At 34.5% G+C, this 17,987-nt stretch overlaps 4 protein-coding genes across 5 annotated transcripts in view; 1 reads left to right on the top strand and 3 right to left on the bottom strand.

The window, feature by feature from the left end:
* The window catches only part of dsb (scavenger receptor class B member debris buster), a 38,550-nt gene extending 35,457 nt beyond the window's left edge, over positions 1 to 3,093 (bottom strand). The window contains exon 1 of the mRNA XM_033346306.2: positions 2,178 to 3,093. The gene's annotated coding sequence lies outside the window, so the exon portion shown is untranslated. The remainder of the gene's footprint in view (positions 1 to 2,177) is intronic.
* A 3,117-nt stretch (positions 3,094 to 6,210) lies between these two features.
* On the bottom strand, positions 6,211 to 8,067 carry LOC117163723 (hsp70-binding protein 1). Of its 2 annotated transcripts, none has more exons than XM_033346319.2 (5): positions 7,768 to 8,067; positions 7,435 to 7,706; positions 6,958 to 7,360; positions 6,583 to 6,820; positions 6,211 to 6,516 (listed from the first exon to the last, which is right to left on the bottom strand). In XM_033346319.2, exons 2-5 carry the CDS (start codon positions 7,582 to 7,584, stop codon positions 6,306 to 6,308), a joined length of 1,002 nt encoding a protein of 333 aa, XP_033202210.1. In that variant the 5' UTR covers positions 7,585 to 7,706; positions 7,768 to 8,067; the 3' UTR covers positions 6,211 to 6,305. The 2 variants fall into 2 exon arrangements, with proteins under 2 accessions (XP_033202210.1, XP_033202209.1); XM_033346318.2 differs by having other exon boundaries at positions 7,435 to 7,675; positions 7,768 to 8,066.
* A 208-nt stretch (positions 8,068 to 8,275) lies between these two features.
* RpII15 (RNA polymerase II subunit RpII15) lies at positions 8,276 to 9,227 on the bottom strand. Its single transcript, XM_033346326.2, has 3 exons — positions 8,966 to 9,227; positions 8,789 to 8,862; positions 8,276 to 8,613 (listed from the first exon to the last, which is right to left on the bottom strand). Exons 1-3 carry the CDS (start codon positions 9,092 to 9,094, stop codon positions 8,424 to 8,426), a joined length of 393 nt encoding a protein of 130 aa, XP_033202217.1. The 5' UTR covers positions 9,095 to 9,227; the 3' UTR covers positions 8,276 to 8,423.
* Positions 9,228 to 9,539: 312 nt separating this feature from the next.
* On the top strand, positions 9,540 to 15,349 carry LOC117163724 (uncharacterized). The gene is made up of 4 exons (XM_033346320.2): positions 9,540 to 10,398; positions 11,603 to 12,003; positions 12,120 to 12,582; positions 12,865 to 15,349. Exons 2-4 carry the CDS (start codon positions 11,629 to 11,631, stop codon positions 13,140 to 13,142), a joined length of 1,116 nt encoding a protein of 371 aa, XP_033202211.1. The 5' UTR covers positions 9,540 to 10,398; positions 11,603 to 11,628; the 3' UTR covers positions 13,143 to 15,349.
* Positions 15,350 to 17,987: the final 2,638 nt, after the last annotated feature.

Raw genomic sequence — 17,987 nt, 5'->3', positions numbered from 1 at the left:
TGGCAAATTTTGACTCGTTTTCGAGGATATGCCGAATACCTTAAGAAAAAAGTAAATTCTTCCAATTTACTTTCGAAAGGCTCTGGATGAGTATACTTGTTCGAACGGTCAAAAAATTGATGCGATCATAAAGAGAAAGTGATATCTTTGCGAAAGCCTGTTCAGAGTGGACCACGTAATTTTATCGCATTTACTATTTCCAAATGCGTTTTTTTTTTACTAAGAACGATTCGATGTGAAATTATTACATCCCGAAGTTATATAAAAATATAGAGATTATATTGAACGTTTTTACAGAAACGTTTACTTAAAACTTTTACTCGAGATAAGGTAAGACGTGATTTTCTGTATCAATAAAATTACATGTTCGTGTATATATTTGAGAAATACGTATTTATTTACGGAAGCAAGCGAACAAAGAGTTATTTCCGTTTTAAAGCGTGTTTACAGCGACATTTAAACGTTTTGACAGTGACTGATCAACGTTGCGAGGCAGCTGAACTTGCCCTAAATATCAAATAATAGTTTGAGTAGTTCCAGTAGTTGCAGTCAACGTACCGTGTAATAATACAGCGAAACATGCCTACAGGTGAAACGATACAAAGAAAAGTTCGGGTTAATGGTTCCGTCTAAGACCGATCGAACAGATATCGTTCGTTAGAAAAGAAAGTTATACGTAAATTACGAATTATTTAATCTCGATTTATAAATAATATAAGTGACCTATTCGTTTAATCGCGTTTAAAAGGGTGACATAGCATCGTAGAAAAATACGGGACGATTATTAAATCGAAATTTCGACTATTCAGCTACTTTTACGCTATTTGGCCCTGTTAACGACGATCTAACAGATTCCAAGTCGTCGCTATGATATTTAAGTTAAGACGTTTATTTGAATTCACGAGGACGTGCCGTAACGACAGTTTAACGACACTGCGAGATAGAAACTAAACGCCTCGTAAACGGAAAGAAATGTTACCCGAACCTTGCGGTAATCGTTAAGGTGAAAGGTCATACCTCGATGTCCTGTTGCATCCAACACGCACATAGCGCAATATTTCAATTTATACCGAAACTTTGCAGTGCCAACGAAACAGTTTTGCAAAATCGAACGATACAGAGATACAGAGAACGCGTATCTAATGTACAAAAATAGATGAAATATCCAAAGGAGAATACCAGTTAGAATTTTCAAAATTCAAATCGTGCCGATAAAAATATAAATTCGCGCAAGAATCTGTAGCCTAATTACCAGGGTAATATCGTTTAGCGAAGAAAGTTTCGTCAAGTTCTTTTTTACAAAAAATCCAATTTATGTGAAAACGCGATCGCAGATTATTTAATACTTGCCGAGAAGAAAATATTCTCCGAGAACGTACAATCATCTTATCGTCAAACTTCGAATTATTTTTATTTGTTTCCACCTCATTCCACCTCAGGATCAAAAGTTATTTTAAAAAATTGTATGTAGCTCGCTCTTTAATTTCTCCATTTAATTAGATAAACAATACGTGATTGTTCAACATCTTCGTAGCCGTCTTTAAAATTGCACGTATGAATATGTACATATCGATATATACACGATATACACATCGAAGGCAAAGTAATTCGAAAATATTGCTCTTATCGGTCGTTTTACGAAGTTCGCAGCTTATTTTATCCACGGACACTCGGATACAGAAATATTTCGCAAATCTATTCTACCAAGGCGAAAAATTTTATCAACCGTCAGAAGACTCGAGCGCGGCAAGTTCCATCAAATTCTCTGCCATCCGCTGTAATTCGCGTATACGATCGATGTTTCGCGTACTTTCTTCGCGCGTATTAACGTGCAAAATAATTAAGAATATTAATTTTCTACGCCGTACGATTTCCTAAATCGTCTAGTAGATTCTGTATCCATTCGTTGGCCTTTAAATTTTAACAATTTTCTTGTTACACGATTGACCCGCGCGTCATTTACAGGAAACGCAACTTTTATCGAACAAACGAGACGATCCCTGTTTTCGACAACTGCTCCGAAAGTTTCTAATAAAATTATTGCAAGACAGGGCTATCGCCGATAGATCACCGTACTGGACTCGTGACCGTATTCTTTGCTCTATCGTAGATGATAGGATGCGTAACATCCACGTTCTTCGTCACTTTCGGATAAGAAATTATTCATATTTACTTACGTAAAGTAGCCGACAGACGTTCCCTATATGCGCGCACAACCAGGTTCGTTAACTGGTCGGTAAAATCCCTCTTTATGTAACGCACAACAGTTTCGTCGAGGTAAGCGATTGGAAGGAACAAAACCATACGAGGCAGGTTTCTCTATCGGCAAGGTGCTACACGCGCATATTTGTCGGTCGTACTCATTTAGACCGTGATCGCCGTTTCCCTTGCTCGCGATATCCCTCGTAGGATTTCCTCTTCAACCTACTTTCCACCTTGCAACCAAGCCTGCTTATCACCTTATCGTTTGATTGTTTCTCCACTGACCGACGATCGGCGTCGGATTCGTCCCTTTCGTCGATTTTGCGTATCTTCTTCGCGCGTATCGTCTATCCAAAGAAATCAACCATCGGTGATTCTTTTATGAAAATTTGTCAAGCGATGGTATAGAAACTTGAGTACCAAAGGCGAAGCTTCCAACCAGGTAGCATACGACTAATCGTGAGCCTCGAAGTGGCGATGGCACGTGATTTTTCTGCAGCGATTAGCGACCAAAGGAAGGCAGGCGATCGAGTTTTGTATCGCCAACTCTTATCTTTTATTTTTACTGTTCAAAATTTCATATCTTACTCTCTACGCCTGCTTGTGCGAGACCAAGGTAGAAATATCAAAATCCAATCTTCCTGTGTGTAGCAACGTCGAACAGGCGGACTTTCGCCCAATCCATCACTTTGGCGGGACAAAATTTGGAAAATTCTGAGAACGGTTCGACCTCTTCCTCGACGAAGATTCGCCGCACGAACGTGAAAAGATATAGAATCGAACGAAGGATCGTGGATTTCCGAAAGTTTGACAGCTCGAAGACGAATGTTGGAAAGATACGCGCGCGTGTTCTTCGATCCTGTCGAATCGCGAGGTGAATGAGGAGATAGCGAAACGGTATTGCAGCGTGGACCACGGTAACGAGAACGCGGTGCCCACCAACCGGCCAAAGAAAGTGGTAGGGACAGCAGGTAAAGGTACGTCCCGAGAACTGTCTATACGCCACGCATCCAACCTCGCTCTCTTGCCGGATTCTCTTTGACGAAATTTTGCTCGCTTTACCGGTCCGATGCGAAGTGAAAATCTCCCTTATCGCGTGAACGCCGTGGAAAACTATGCGACTAATGTTACAGCGTGTCGCACGGATTACTTTCGACCGCGTTTCAACCCTTGGAAGGTCGGGTCACGGTTCCACGGGTAATATTCGTCGCTTATTCGATGACGAAACTATTTCGCACGCTTCGAACGGTCATTTCCAGAATGTCGATAATGAACGTAATGAACATAAAAAAAATAAATGTTTATACGTCTGTGGCAAATTCAAAGCTGGCAAAAATCTATGCAATGCATACAATACGCAAACAAAATAGGAATTTTCGATGTATCGTAATTGTAACTATGTACAGAGTTACAGCATTTTGGCCATGAAATAAATCCGTTTAACTTATCCGTGGTCGGCATGCTGTGATAAATTAATATATTTTCGTAAAACGTTTTACGTCAGAATTCTAGAAAGTTGCAAGACGGGATTGTAAAACGCGGATAGAGAGAATAGGCACGACGAAACATAAGCTTTAAAGCTTTATTTCGTATAAACACATCGCAACGATGCGTGTAATGGCACAATTCGATAATTAATTGGCGATAACGGATACGAGGTTGTATAACACGAGAGAATTCACAAACTAATTTGCTTTAAATTAATCGAAGTAAAATGAGTATTTTATACGCTATGTAGGGCATAATAAATTACATTTATTCTTAATCGTAATTTTAATTGTCGATGTATTTGAAGTAATTAACATCTAATTAGATATAATTAAAATTACAGCGAAATTGGCTCTGTTGCATAGAACGATCTTCAACAACCTTATTTTTAAACTTATTATAACAATCTTTCACAGTATACGTATAATCTCGTACGACAAAGAATTCGATTAACTTTCTTACTATTAATAACGAAAGATTTATATCTCTTATATTCTAGTCAAACTAATTTGTATATCCTTATATATATATATATATATATATATATATATATATATATATATATGAACACAAAATTATTATAAAGCATTTTTAGTTTATATTTTTAATAGTTTCTAACTATTTTTTACGGATCGTTAAAACGTACACTGTCAGATACAAACAGATAATTACGTATAATAAGTTAATCGTGAATTCATACTTCTGATAATATCCGGATTTGAACCGACCTGGTTTATCAACCGAATAGAAAATAGTACATACGCGCATAACGAATAATGTGCAAGGCATTCTACATCCTACAACTACGCTCAAAATTAATGACGCAAAATTAATGATCAAACGAATACAATTTTCCGCGCTATTTTGTTCAACTCTCTTTAATCTCAGTTTAAATCGTTTGAATTCCTATTAAATTTTTGCAAAATATATACGTATTCTCTCGCATATTTCATAGATTTTCATAGATTCTCATAGATGTAAAGGAGAATTTTAAAATATTATTTTAGTGAAATAATGTTTATAATGTAAGATATTTGATCATTTCAGTATCCGTTATGTTGACCGTTCATAGAACAGTATTTAAATTTTATTCCAAGCATAAGGTTTTATATGTATTTGCAGCCAGAAGACGTCCGACCTGAAAAAATATACGAATTTTAGTTGAAAAGAACATACGTCAGAGTTGTGTAATTAGAAAACATGTCAATATTGGCGCAAAAATCGAAGATCCACGTCGTGATACTTTTTCACAATACCAATGTCAGTCATTTGGAAAACGTTTCTCCGAAAATAAATGACCTGTCGTTGGCTAAAACAATTGATTTGAACAACGCGCTTTGCGTATGTAGGTAATATTTTTTACTGTAAAACAAATTCCTCAACATCCTTAAAACTTCCATCGTTTTTATATAACCATACTGATATAGGATATTTTCTTTCTATTCCAATCAAAAATATTTATAGATGAAATATTTCTATCCTTTTACGCTATATCTAGAATATAGATACCTTGAATATTGAAATATCATTTTCAATTATCAAATAATATTTATTCTCATAGAAGAAATATAATTTGTAAATTTATCGTTCCATAATATGGTAGCGTAAAACTAGACGTAAAATTAGAAATTTCGTAATTCGACGTAATTTAATAATCGTATAATCGTAAAGAGAAAATATCGCATAAAGATGGTTCAGGTAAGATACAAAGAAATATTGCAAAATTTGAAAGAATGCAAAATTGGGAAACAGGCAACGTTTCTAACCAACAAAAACGAATTGGTTAACCCCATGACTTTCTTGTTTCGCGTGTTTCACGTTAAGCAACCAATTAAATGTGTAAGCTTCGGTTACTCAAATTTACCTGCGCATCGTGATTGTTTCTTGTGCAAAATGATATTATACGTGAAAGGGAAATCGTTACAATTATTTTTCTTTGACAAGTTCATAAATTATAGCTAACCCATCGTGTTTCCAACTTTTAAACTTATGTTACCACTAACTATAGTTAGAAAACGTGAATAAAGATATACAAACAGAGCAATGTTATATATAATATGCAATAAGCCAGATTGTAGCTCCTGTTTAAGTAGTGGGACCAATTTTATCCTTCTAGGATCTTTTTCTTTTCGTAAACTAAGCAATGCACTTACGACTGCGATTTTTTAAATGGAATCGGAGATACGTATTTCTTAAATATATTTATTTTACCTTACCATTATTTTATTTATAACTGAAGTTCTGCAGTTAATATTACTGTTGCATACAAGGGTATAACATAAAACGTAACTTATACTATATAAAATCGTATTATCAATTATTAATCATATCTATGTAGGATCGTTACATGCGTGACTAAAAGATACAATCGTGTAATAGGAACATGTGCCAACATGATCAAATGTACGCTTATTGCTACAATCAAAACGTGTGACGCCATCTCCGAGTTGTTACTAAAACTAGGATCAGTTATTCGCAGATTCATTGATCGATTGATAAAACAAAATATATAGAATATAATGAAAAAAAATACATTTGTTTTATTTATTAATCATATTTTATGATATACAAATTTAATTCGTGTAAAGGAAATCCGATATTATTATAAACTATAATTATCTTTCTTGATTTGTATCTTGATCAGAGAAAACTTTCTTCAACACCCGATAACATACATCTATCTGCTCGGGATTTTCTTCTTGCTTCAAATCCCTTATGTATTGCTCCAATGTAGATTGTAAGGACAGTTCCGGGCGCCGACATTCTTTTAAAGCAGGCAGAAAATCATCGTTGGTCAAACCATCGAGGATGTTTAACAATTGATCTCTGAAACACGAAGGATTGTTTTAGTTTGCTTCGGTGGTATAAAAAATGATGGAAATCGTATACTACCTTATCTCTGGAAGCAGATCACCGATGGCCAGTAAACCTATCGCTTGCTCGATCAAACCCATATTTACCAAGGTTAATTTTAAATTATTTACATTTTCCTTGTTACAAAGAGACGATAAGAGAAACGCAGATTTAATTTGCAACTTCTTTATCGAACTTTGCATAGCTCTCAAGAGGACGGAATATCCGTCGTTTATGTCCATGTATGTCAGGGATATTGGATGCCCTCGAACAATGCCTATATTTAGCGTATAACTAATTTGTATCGTCAATTATAAATGAATGTAAATATGACATAGATGTAATGAATAATTAACAAAGCATAAATCAATGCAACTGCTGCTATTTAAATAAAAGCCTTTTACTTTTACTTACAGGAAATTGCATACAGAGCTTTTATCTTAACAGTTTCTACAGGATCTGTATCTATCATATTCAATAACGTGGGAAATAGGCCAGTTTCTAGAAATCTTTCTTGGCAAAAGGGATTATTTTGAGCTAGCTCTGCAATTATATCTGCTGCTCTCCATCTAATACTGCTATGAGGACAGTTTAAACATGGACCAAATATTGTAAAACCTCCTATTTTATAAAAATCATTAGCAATATCTATATTATCTACAAAATCTGCAATCCTTTCTAATGCAGATTCGTGTTCTGATGTGTCATTGTCTGGCCGCAGGTCAACTACATTTGACAACAATTTAATAGCTTTCTGTAGTTCTTCGGTTACATTACACGATAACGAGCTGAGTGTTTGTTTCAGAAATTCACGCCTCTGTAAATACGGTTCAATTTTAATCAATTTCCTATGGATATTCTATAACGTTAATACACATTTATGTTACCAACTTCTTCATCCATAGGTTGTAATTGGATATTACTGTTTCTATTCTGAGAATTGCCTGCTTCTACAGCAAATCTAAGCAATCCTTGTACAGTTGTTGGTTGCCTAGGTTGGTTTGGTAATGGTTCAAATACTTGCGGATCAGTGTTATTCATGTTAGATGGTCCTTCAATTGATAGTGGCCTCGCGTTGCTGTTTACGCGAGGTTGTTCTTCTGTTTTTTCTCGACTGTTTGGATGTTGAGAACTGAAATATGTAGTATCCGAAAACGGATAACCTATAATTACTTTCAGATATCAATCATAAAGAAATATGACATTATAAAAGATCAATTTTACTTCTCCATTTTTTCTGTAACTTTAGTCGTCTGCGCTGCACCCATTAATCAATTAAATCAGTCTCGCGTAAACGTTTCTCTAATAAAATAAAGACAAGAGAGCATTATAGACTTCAATCTGTATCACTGCTAATGGCCTCCTAGATGCAAATTCCAGAAACGAGGAGAATTTCCAGATAACGTGTTTTTCTTATTGAAAACAATTTTGAGACTAGACAAAATTGGTTAAAGGCGTAAATAACTTTGTCACACGCGTGCGCGAAAGTACTTGGAAACTTCAGAAAAAAATATAAATCCATCAATTTATCAGCTTTAACCAATCTATTATGCATTAGATGATAAATATTATATTGATGAGTATAACTGTAGATTATTAAAGAATGTTATATTAAATACATGTATTTATTAGAATTTGATATAATATCATATATACACACACACACACACACACACACACACACACACACACACACACACATTTTGCAATCAAGTATATCAATAAGAAAACAAAACATTTATATATTTTATTACATTTCTTTTCCTTTTTACATAGTACATATTGTATATATTACGTATTATTATATATTATTGTATGTAATATGTATTGTATATTATAAAAATACAGATTTTCAATATGTACAAACTATTTGTAGAACTTCATTCTGTCCACCTATGAGAACAATGTTGGTTAGTACACACATAATATAATCTCATCTCTTCTTCTGCTCGTCTTGTTTGTGCTTGAAAGAATACTGCTTCTCTGTGGTTACATTTTGGACACGGATGCTCTTCGGTTCTTGGTAAAGTAGGGTCTGATATGACATCCGCAACAATGTGTGTCAACTCGCTGAAATCATAAAAATTACAGTAAGATGGAATAGCAGTAAATGTATTAAACAAATCCTTTTTTAAGAGCTCTTAAGTATATGCTTAAAAGGAAAGTACTCTTATACAAGTTTTTGTCAAAATTTCATAAATGTTGTTGTGAATGTATGAATATACAAGTTATTATTTCCACTTACTCTATTTCGTGCATAATTTTATTTACGTAGATACAATTGCTATCAGCAAGTTGTTTGAAATCACAATTTCTGCACTAAAAAAAAAAAATTGATTAAATTAAACAGATTTCAATGTATTGATTAAAAAAGCAACGTACATGTCAAATATACATATACATATATATATAAAATACTTACTGCGTACATTAGTACTTTATTCTCCTTATCTTCTTTTGGATATAACATGTTATTACATTCTTGACAAAATCTAATGCCGACAAAACCTGGACCATCATCGTGCGTATCATAACCACCTATTTTAGACATATTTCGCGCGCTTCCGCCTCCTTCTTCCGTAGTAAAATATAATATATATAGATAGATAGACAGACAGATATAAAATGCAATGAAATCAATGTTTATCTAATACCATGCACAATAAAAGACAGTTATCTTTCAATCATGGTATACATAGATTTAAGATTATACAATGAATCAAAGTATTAGAGCTTAATAACAATTTCTTATATATGTATATTTCATGAAATTACATCTCGTCATAATTAGTTATATTAACACTCAGAATCGCATCAAATAATAATTATTTGTCAATAAAAGGAAAAGAGATACATAATTACTTTACTTTGGAATATTTTTCTAAACCAATTAAATTCACGAATAAAATTAACCATACAGCAATTTATTCTCATTGGTTGCGACACAATCGATAATTTTAATAGAAGATATGTCTGAATCGGTTATATAGGTGAAAATTATATAATATAGGAATCTATAAATTATATAGTGAAGAAAGAGAAAATTTAAAAACATAGAGGCATAAAGTTGTTAATATAAAAATAATCGCTTTAACCAATTGTCGTCTGAGTAGTGTTTTAATATTTTGGTGCTATACGTTGGAAGCTTGAATCGATGAAGATGTTGATAACCTAATTTCGTTAAAATTTGTGGAGCGTTCTCATGTAATGGCGCGAATGTGTATAGAATATAGAATTCAGTTTGGAGAAACAGCGTCTTATTTTAATTAACAAGTATGCAACATAATTAGATTTGTCGAGATTCGTAAAAATTTTCGCATTAAGGAAAAATGGAGAGGCGTTAACAAAGAAACGATTATGTTCAAACTATTCAACCGGTAAAAACATGAAGTACGTGTCGTTAGTGTAGTTGTTCGATAGAAGATGAGATTTAATATAAAATGAGAAATGATCCGTTAATATGATAGAAGATTAGTATGATAAAAAGCGTAGAATAGAAATATTTTGATTGAAATATTAATTTGCTAATAGAGATTGTATAAAACGGTGAAATTATTGAACTAAAAGAGCAAGAAATTTGCACGACGTATAGTAAAAATACATACGTAGATAAATAATGCATAAATATAGATAGAAGAGTTTTAGAGTGAGGCTCAGGAAATTGAACGTTCGTAAGAGTTTTCACAGGAAAGAGGTGCGCTAGTGTTCCACTAAGCTACCCCCAGCCTTACTACCCCCACCCTTTCGTTCCAGCTCCCCTAGCTAGTGCAAATCTCGGCGGATGAATGTTTTCTTAAGGGATTCTTCCCGAAAGCGACGCGAAAATCTGAAAGGAGTCGATCGAGCTGGAAATTCGTGAGTGAAATCATTTATTGGAAAATTCATATTACATTCCGTTGTCTACATTCGGAAAGTTGATAGGATTTGATATCGGAAATTAAAAAGAAAGACGAAACTTGTGTTCAAGGCGTTCCTGGGGGGTGATGGCACTCACGCCGACAGCGTCTCCCACAAAGATTTCACCATTTTTCTATTGACAAAAAAATCTTATACTTGATCGCGTACATTGAATATTTTTTGGTTAACCTGTCGGCTAGTGTGCTTTGAGCACGTGATTACGATAAACGCCGCGTAACTAAAGTTTGTATTTAAACATTTTTCCCGAGGAATTCGTTTATGTGCTTCCGACGACAGATTTGTTTTGTTGCACATTCGTTCTCGGCTAGTGCCATGGAATTTCTTTAAAAGTTTCTCGATGTTGGTCTCCTCGTTTCTAATTCTACTGAGCTACGGTAGAATTACTAATTCGAATATCCGATCGTAATTGTATCTTTTATATTTTTCAATGGTATATTATGTATTTATATATAATTACTTATGGCAGTAGTCGAACGCGTATAACTGATACTAAAGTTTCTTTGGTAATACAGCCATATTGTACATTGTATTAAACAAATTTTCTTAAGTAAGTCTATCTCCTATGTTTATATTTGGTTTTTTCATATTCTACATTTAGCAAGCATATATTTCTTATTTTTATGAATGGACTCTATTGTCAGATTTATTGTTTAATCACTTTACCAAATTACAATGCTCTAGTAAAAGAAATTGGATAATCTATTTGCCTATCGAATCTTTGTATATAGCTTTTATTTATTGCTATTTATGTTAGGTTTGAAGTTCAATGAATTTGCATTGATGAGTTTCTTCGAAATACATCAAATATTCTTAACATCACATACCTTTACGTAAATGAAGGTAAAAGATAACATCGTTTAGTAGATACAGGGAAAGAGAAAATTTGATAATAATATCAACACGAGCAATATCTATGACAAGATAGAAAGCATTTGGAATAATATATAAAGTGATGTCATAAATTTTACAACGATACAGAAATTAAGGAATTATTCATGATATTCATTCCATAACAATTGAAATTGTGCTTTATGTATTGTTCAATGTTGGATCGTTTGAAGCATTTTTCTGATAAAAAATATTTTTTGAATTGTTAAAGTATAAAATAGGTGATGTATAAAAGGAAATCTGTTATTGACAGGAAAATTGCTGTAAAGCTGCAGAATAATGGAAGGCGGTAGCAATTTACATAACCCGGGTAATTATCCCGGTGGGGACCGCCAACAATTTTGTGTTTCATGGAACTCTCATCAGTCAAATATGCACAGTGCATTTCCAAAACTTTTAAGTTCTGAACAATTTGTCGATGTCACTTTAGCCTGCGACGGAGGCTCTATAAAATGTCACAAAGTGGTACTGTCCGCTTGTAGTGATTATTTGGAACGTTTGCTATTAGAAATACCATGCACTCATCCTATTATATTTTTGAGAGATATGAGGATGTGGGAACTTCAAGCTTTAGTGGAGTTTATGTATCGTGGTGAAGTATATGTGGAGCAACAGCAGCTAGGTAAATTAATGCAAGCTGCTGAAGTTTTACAGGTAAGTGGGTAACGATACTGTTCAAGTACCGATTTACTATCTATCTTTGTAAGTAATGTTTTGGAACAAGTACATGTTGATTCGATTAATCTTTATGGCGGTAATATCATTATTAGGTTCGTGGTTTATCCACTCAAGGGAATGATAATTCTTCGAGTGAAGGTAGTTCTCAACAATGCGACTCTAATGCCGCTGTTGCACCATCTACGGCTGCACAGCAGGATGGATCTGATTATAAAGGCGAAGAAACTCCATCTGATGATGGAACTTCGAGTGCTACCTTTTTAGAGACTACGTCAATTGCTGCGACTAGTACAGCAAGCGCTCCATCACACAGTACTACACCAGTTCCGCAGAATCCGAATTCATCAAATTTTATGAATATGGAACATAGCGAGGCGTTACAGCATTTGGAAAAAGCCCTTAGCGCTTGTGAAGCGACATTAACTGAAACACCAGGAATGGTTAAAATGGAGCCGGATGAACAGTTTACCCAACAGCATGAAGTCAAACCGTACTCTATTAGTATGGTACCAAGCAGTAATTGTAATCCTAGTAGTCCGTTTCCTGCGATCGAAGGTAAGAAACGAAAGTAGAGTAGAAGAAAATGAACAAATAATAAAAAAGGAATTGAGAAAACAGCGCAGGAACTTTATTGTTTCACAATTAAAATTTGTGTAAAATAACGTATGTTCTTCTTTTCGTAACATTTCGATATTGAACATAAACACTGGACACTGAACGATAATTATCGAGTACATTAGGCATTATATTTATATCAAAAAGTTAAGGTTTTATCGGATCAAGCGATAACAGGATAAAATAGTTTCTCCGCTTCATCGTATTTTGTGTAATTTTCAGGTTATCAGAGACGACAAAGACGTTCGGAAGAAGAATTGAAGCAAGCTTCGGATATGGTAGCACGTGGTATGACATTTCAAGTTGCTTCGGAAAAGTACAAAATTCCGATAAGTACGATTCGATTCTATATGGTTAGAAAAGGTATATTGCAAAGGCGAAAACGCGGTCGTGGTTCAAGTAATCTTGGTATGAATAGTCAACCGGGAAGTCCTGCAAGCCCGCCATATCATATGATGAACTATCGTTTGCCAGAAAGCCTAAACTCCAGCCTACCGTAGTGCTGTACGAAAAGTAGCCAGTTTTTAGACTTGAGTTGAATCGAACAAATTTTTTATTGCCACGTCGGAGCTGTTCCAGACTGTCATTCTTCCCATCTTTATTGACTCACACTGAGTTATCCGTTTCTCGTTTATACATTCACGATTCACGTGATCACGTATGTCCAATGCGAGTGCGTTTTCGCCAAACTCGTTATACTATACACATTCATTGCATTTACAGAAGATAGTAATTTAATAGAAAATAATTAACAAAGTGTACGTATCGTACACAATAGACACGATTTTAGTCTCGAACAGCTCGGTTCTGTGTACATACGCATCATATGCGAGTTTTCGAACGCAGCATCGAAATGAAAAGACCACAGAGTGATGGAAAAAAGGGAAGAAAGATCATCTAAAAGTTATGCAAGAGCATTTCGTTCATTTAATGATTGAATTTTCACTCATTTCATACGATTCAGTTGGAAATAATTCAATATTGATTGTAAATAATACTAGTTTTCTTCTTTTCTGGTTTTCCATACTATATTGTAATACTGTAATCAAAGGAAGTAACGCGTCTCGATGCAGCGTTCGAAGACCATCCGTACGGTTCAGTTTTGGGCCGTGTTCCGTTCTTCTACTTAGTGACACATACACCTTGCGTACATGGATAACGTAAGAGGTATTTTTTTGAGTCCTATACACAGATTGCTACAACAGATTTACAAAATACGGTTCATGGAAAAGTTTGAACGTGTCACATCATATTTTTACGATCACTCGAAATCTTTTGATAATACGTATCTGTAGAATAGGTTATTTTTTATTACGTCCTATTTATACATATATATATGTATATGTGTGTGTATATACGTAGGCGTGCGCGCACGTCATGTTCGGCCTGCCTGTCTGTCCGTCTCTATCTGTCTGCCTAGTGTAAGTCTGTGTCTGCGCCTGTGTTTGAGTGTATGCGCGCGTGCGTACGTACATGTGTACATACGTACATAGATATGTATGTATATACATATATATGTGTATGTATATATATATATATATATTTATATAATATATTATATAATATATTATAGTATATATTTATATTATAATATTATATGATATATTATAATATATATGATATATATTTATAATATATATAATATATATATTTATACATATACTTGAATAAAATGTATGTGTATTCAGTTAAGTTGCTTTTTTCGAATCCGAACAACAACCGGAATTAATCCGAGATTCTAGACATTGAATTTTGGCCCTATTGAAATGAACAAAATGTTCAACAAATTGAACAAATGAACAAGTCGTTCGTGAATGTTGTTTACTTGCTTGCTTTTATTTAGTGCGAAATTAAATCGGCAACAACGGGGTCGAAGCTCGCGGTTCAAAAAGACGTACGATATATTGTAGTTGTTACAAGATCGTTAGCATCGTCCATGAACGAATTAGTCACTACGTTCAAGACTGGTAACACGTGGCTGATCCGCAACCACGTCGAATCTTATACCGCAAATCTGGGTCTACTACACAAATATTTTTGTAGACACTTTACGCGTGGAAGGTGTCTTCTTTCTGCCTTTGTATATGCGTGTGTTTATATATTTATATATGCATATATATATACACATACATGTACACACAAGCACGTATATACATACACCTATAAATATACAGTTATGAGAACAGAAGTTGTTGCATCGATAACTATACATGAACATATATCTATAAACGAAGCATATGAACATGTATACATAAATCGATAGCTATACACATTCAAATGCTCGATGAACCGGTATGCGTTAGAAGACACTACAATTTAACTTTGTCAAAGAAAAAAAGGAAAAAAAAAGAAGCGGAAAATGAACGATCATGACATACGTAGCATAATGCTTTTTACATGCTAGTGTACAAATAACATTTATAATCTGTCGTCAAAATCCAGCAGTTTTCATAGAGGTGATCGAGTATACATTGTACGATCCTTTTATGAATACTGGATCTGCCTTTTCGAAAGATTACAATGATTACATACACTTGAAGTTGTGCATACACGACCAGCGCGCGTGCACGTATATCTTAACGTAGAATACACGTATGTGCACACGCGCGCACGCAACATACACACACAACACACACACAGACTATAATCGTACAGTGTATTGCCTTTGTTAAATAGCATTCGGATAAAGCCATATTTTTCCATGCAATGCAATAATCCAGCAAAGTAAATTACCGTAAATGTGAAACAGCCTAAATAGAAGAGTGCCAGATATGAGAAAAAAGAAAAAAAGAAGGAAAAGAAAAGAAACTATAATGACGATGACGATGACGATGATGATGATGATGATGATGATGATGATGATGATGATGATGATGATGATGATGATGATGATGATGATAATGATAATGATGAAGAAGATAATGATAACAGTAATGATGGTATTGACGATAATAATTGATGTTGATTATGATGGTGGTGATGATGATGATGATGATGATGATGATGATGATGATGATGATGATAACGATGATGATTATGATGATAACGACGACGACGACGACCATGATGACGATGATGTCGATAATGATGTTGATGATGGCGACAATGATGCTGCTGCTGATGATGATAAACAGAAAGAAAGAGAAAGAGGGGGATAATAAGAAAAGTATTCAGAGTAAAACGCTATACAATTTCCTATCATTCAGAACGTATCTGCCTTTTATTCTGGCCTCGTGATAAATCCTGACTTTATTTATACTTGACAATATACGGAATACCGTGTAAAAAAGAGCAACTAAAAATTAGGTTAGGAAACTTTGTGAACATTTGGTTACTCGCGATACATGGCAAGACCTGATATTCAATCTCGTTCGCGCAAAATCGAGTTGGAAACGAATTGGAAAAATCTGTTATATGCGGGAAATTCTTTCTCGCTCCTCTCCTTCCATCTTTCCCTCCCTTACCCTCACTCTTTTTCAACCTTTTTAATTTTGTATTATAGCTGGATAGAATCTTTCGAAATGCACAAAGGAAAGAAGAGAGAAAGAGAGAGAGAGAGAGAGAAAGAGAGAGAGAGAGAGGAGGGAGAAACGTTTGCGACATTCTATAATTTTTATGTTTTTGTCTATCCTTTCTCCTGCTCTTCTTTTTTAAAAATGGATCCGGTTTCGTTTCCTTCTCTTAAGCCTAGTGGTTTATGTTTCGTTTCGTACTGTTTAGTCGTTGACATTCAATTCGATCCAAGATCTTTGACGAAGTAGAACAAAGGAAGGGATAAAGGGTACAGCGTATGTGCGAGTGTTGTACGGTTAAAATCGGATGTTGGAATAACGAATAAGTAGCGGAGAGTAGTTTTTTATTAAGATACATAGTACCGTCGCTTGAGGTTTCGTATCGCGCGAATCATCGTTCAAAGAGTTCCAGTTGACAAAGGTTTTATACAGATCTATTAAAAACCAGTATTTCAAACCAATGAAGAATAATTAGTTTTCTAATAATAACGATACATTTTACGTAAATTTAGTACAGTGCTTAAGTCGGTAATGCTCAGCGTATCTAACAAATATTTTTAGTGGAAAGCCGTGTCATACTCACGTGTATTATAATGCCCTTAAACTATGTAACTAAACAACAATCAAAGAAGCGTGAACGATACTTGATGACTATTATTATTATTACTACTATTACGATTATTATTAATTATTATTATTAATTATTATTATTAATTATTATTATTATTATTATTATTATTACTACTATTACTATTACTACTACTACTACTACTATTACTACTACTACTACTACTACTACTACTACTACTACTACTACTCTTATTATTATTATAGTCATTTCCTTAGCAGTACGTAGATCGTAGCCATTTCGAGGCAGTTTACGTTATATTTAATTAGGTTATCGCTTCGGAATACATTTTTATGGCGGTATTATTATTTGTAGATAGAATTTACGATGATATTTCGTACGATAATCAATCGATTGCTATATTAAGATTTTATTTTACAGTTACCGAGATCAATGACCTGCGAATAGCGGAGAATGCGATCGATCGGTCTTTGCATTGGTCTTATTACACACCCATTGTTTCTTCTCTTTTATCACATTTTGCTTGATCCATATTTACATAAATACATATACTTATATACATATATTTTGTATTATATCTTCCATTAAAATGCTAAAGTATTGAACCTTTACCGTGAGAAACATGTTTTCCGAGATATGGTATTATACGAGGAAAAGAATAAACTGCGTGAGTGAAACAAAGAATGATTGAGAAAGAAGAGAAGACAAAGAGAGAGAGAGAGAGAGAGAGAGAGGGAGAGGTGGCGATAATGGAAAATTGCACTTTCCGAACTCCGCTTGAACGACGAGTACTTTATTAGAAGATTTGTCCATTTGGTAAAACTGTCGGTCGATCTTCCCGTCCCGAAGTATAACAGACCGATCGATCGATTCCTTGCTCGAATTACAATCGTGAAGAACGTTCTATAGATATTTTTCGAAGAAAACACAAGCCTATAAAAAGTCCAATTTTCTAAACGTAGGTTCCTTAAGAATAACAAATTTAGTGTAACCGTTAAGAAAGTGTAGCGTGTATACGTATTAAACGTAACGTCGCGTCGTATCGAGCGAGGTCCGTCTTGGAACGTTTATCGTTCTGAAGGAAATGAAGTGCGATCGGGCGATAATTTGTTCCCGATAAAAAGACGGGATCGTCCGATGTGACACGTGTATTCGGGAGGCACGCACGCGCGTTTGGAACGCGAGTACGCGTCGCAAATAGACGGATAAATTAGCGATTAGCGGCAAATATAGATACATGATAT

Source organism: Bombus vancouverensis, chromosome 10, assembly GCF_051014615.1.
Source record: "Bombus vancouverensis nearcticus chromosome 10, iyBomVanc1_principal, whole genome shotgun sequence".
In the NCBI taxonomy this organism is placed as follows: Eukaryota; Metazoa; Arthropoda; class Insecta; order Hymenoptera; family Apidae; genus Bombus; species Bombus vancouverensis.
Note: the sequence above shows the minus strand (reverse complement) of the source record. Positions and strands in the feature narration are given on the sequence as shown.

Bases quoted from the DNA above. Each gene is read 5' to 3' on its own strand.
- LOC117163723 (XM_033346318.2), bottom strand. From the start codon at position 7,811: ATGGGTGCAGCGCAGACGACTAAAGTTACAGAAAAAATGGAGAA. The intron at 7,361-7,434 runs GTTGGTAACATA...CCGTATTTACAG, and splicing joins TACAACCTATGGATGAAGAA to AGGCGTGAATTTCTGAAACA. The intron at 6,517-6,582 runs GTAGTATACGAT...TTCGTGTTTCAG, and splicing joins GATCTGCTTCCAGAGATAAG to AGATCAATTGTTAAACATCC.
- RpII15 (XM_033346326.2), bottom strand. From the start codon at position 9,094: ATGTCTAAAATAGGTGGTTATGATACGCACGATGATGGTCCAGGTTTT. The intron at 8,863-8,965 runs GTAAGTATTTTA...TTTTTTTTTTAG, and splicing joins ATAAAGTACTAATGTACGCA to TGCAGAAATTGTGATTTCAA. The intron at 8,614-8,788 runs GTAAGTGGAAAT...TTATGATTTCAG, and splicing joins AAAATTATGCACGAAATAGA to CGAGTTGACACACATTGTTG.
- LOC117163724 (XM_033346320.2), top strand. From the start codon at position 11,629: ATGGAAGGCGGTAGCAATTTACATAACCCGGGTAATTATCCCGGTGGG. The intron at 12,004-12,119 runs GTAAGTGGGTAA...TATCATTATTAG, and splicing joins AAGCTGCTGAAGTTTTACAG to GTTCGTGGTTTATCCACTCA. The intron at 12,583-12,864 runs GTAAGAAACGAA...TGTAATTTTCAG, and splicing joins TCCGTTTCCTGCGATCGAAG to GTTATCAGAGACGACAAAGA.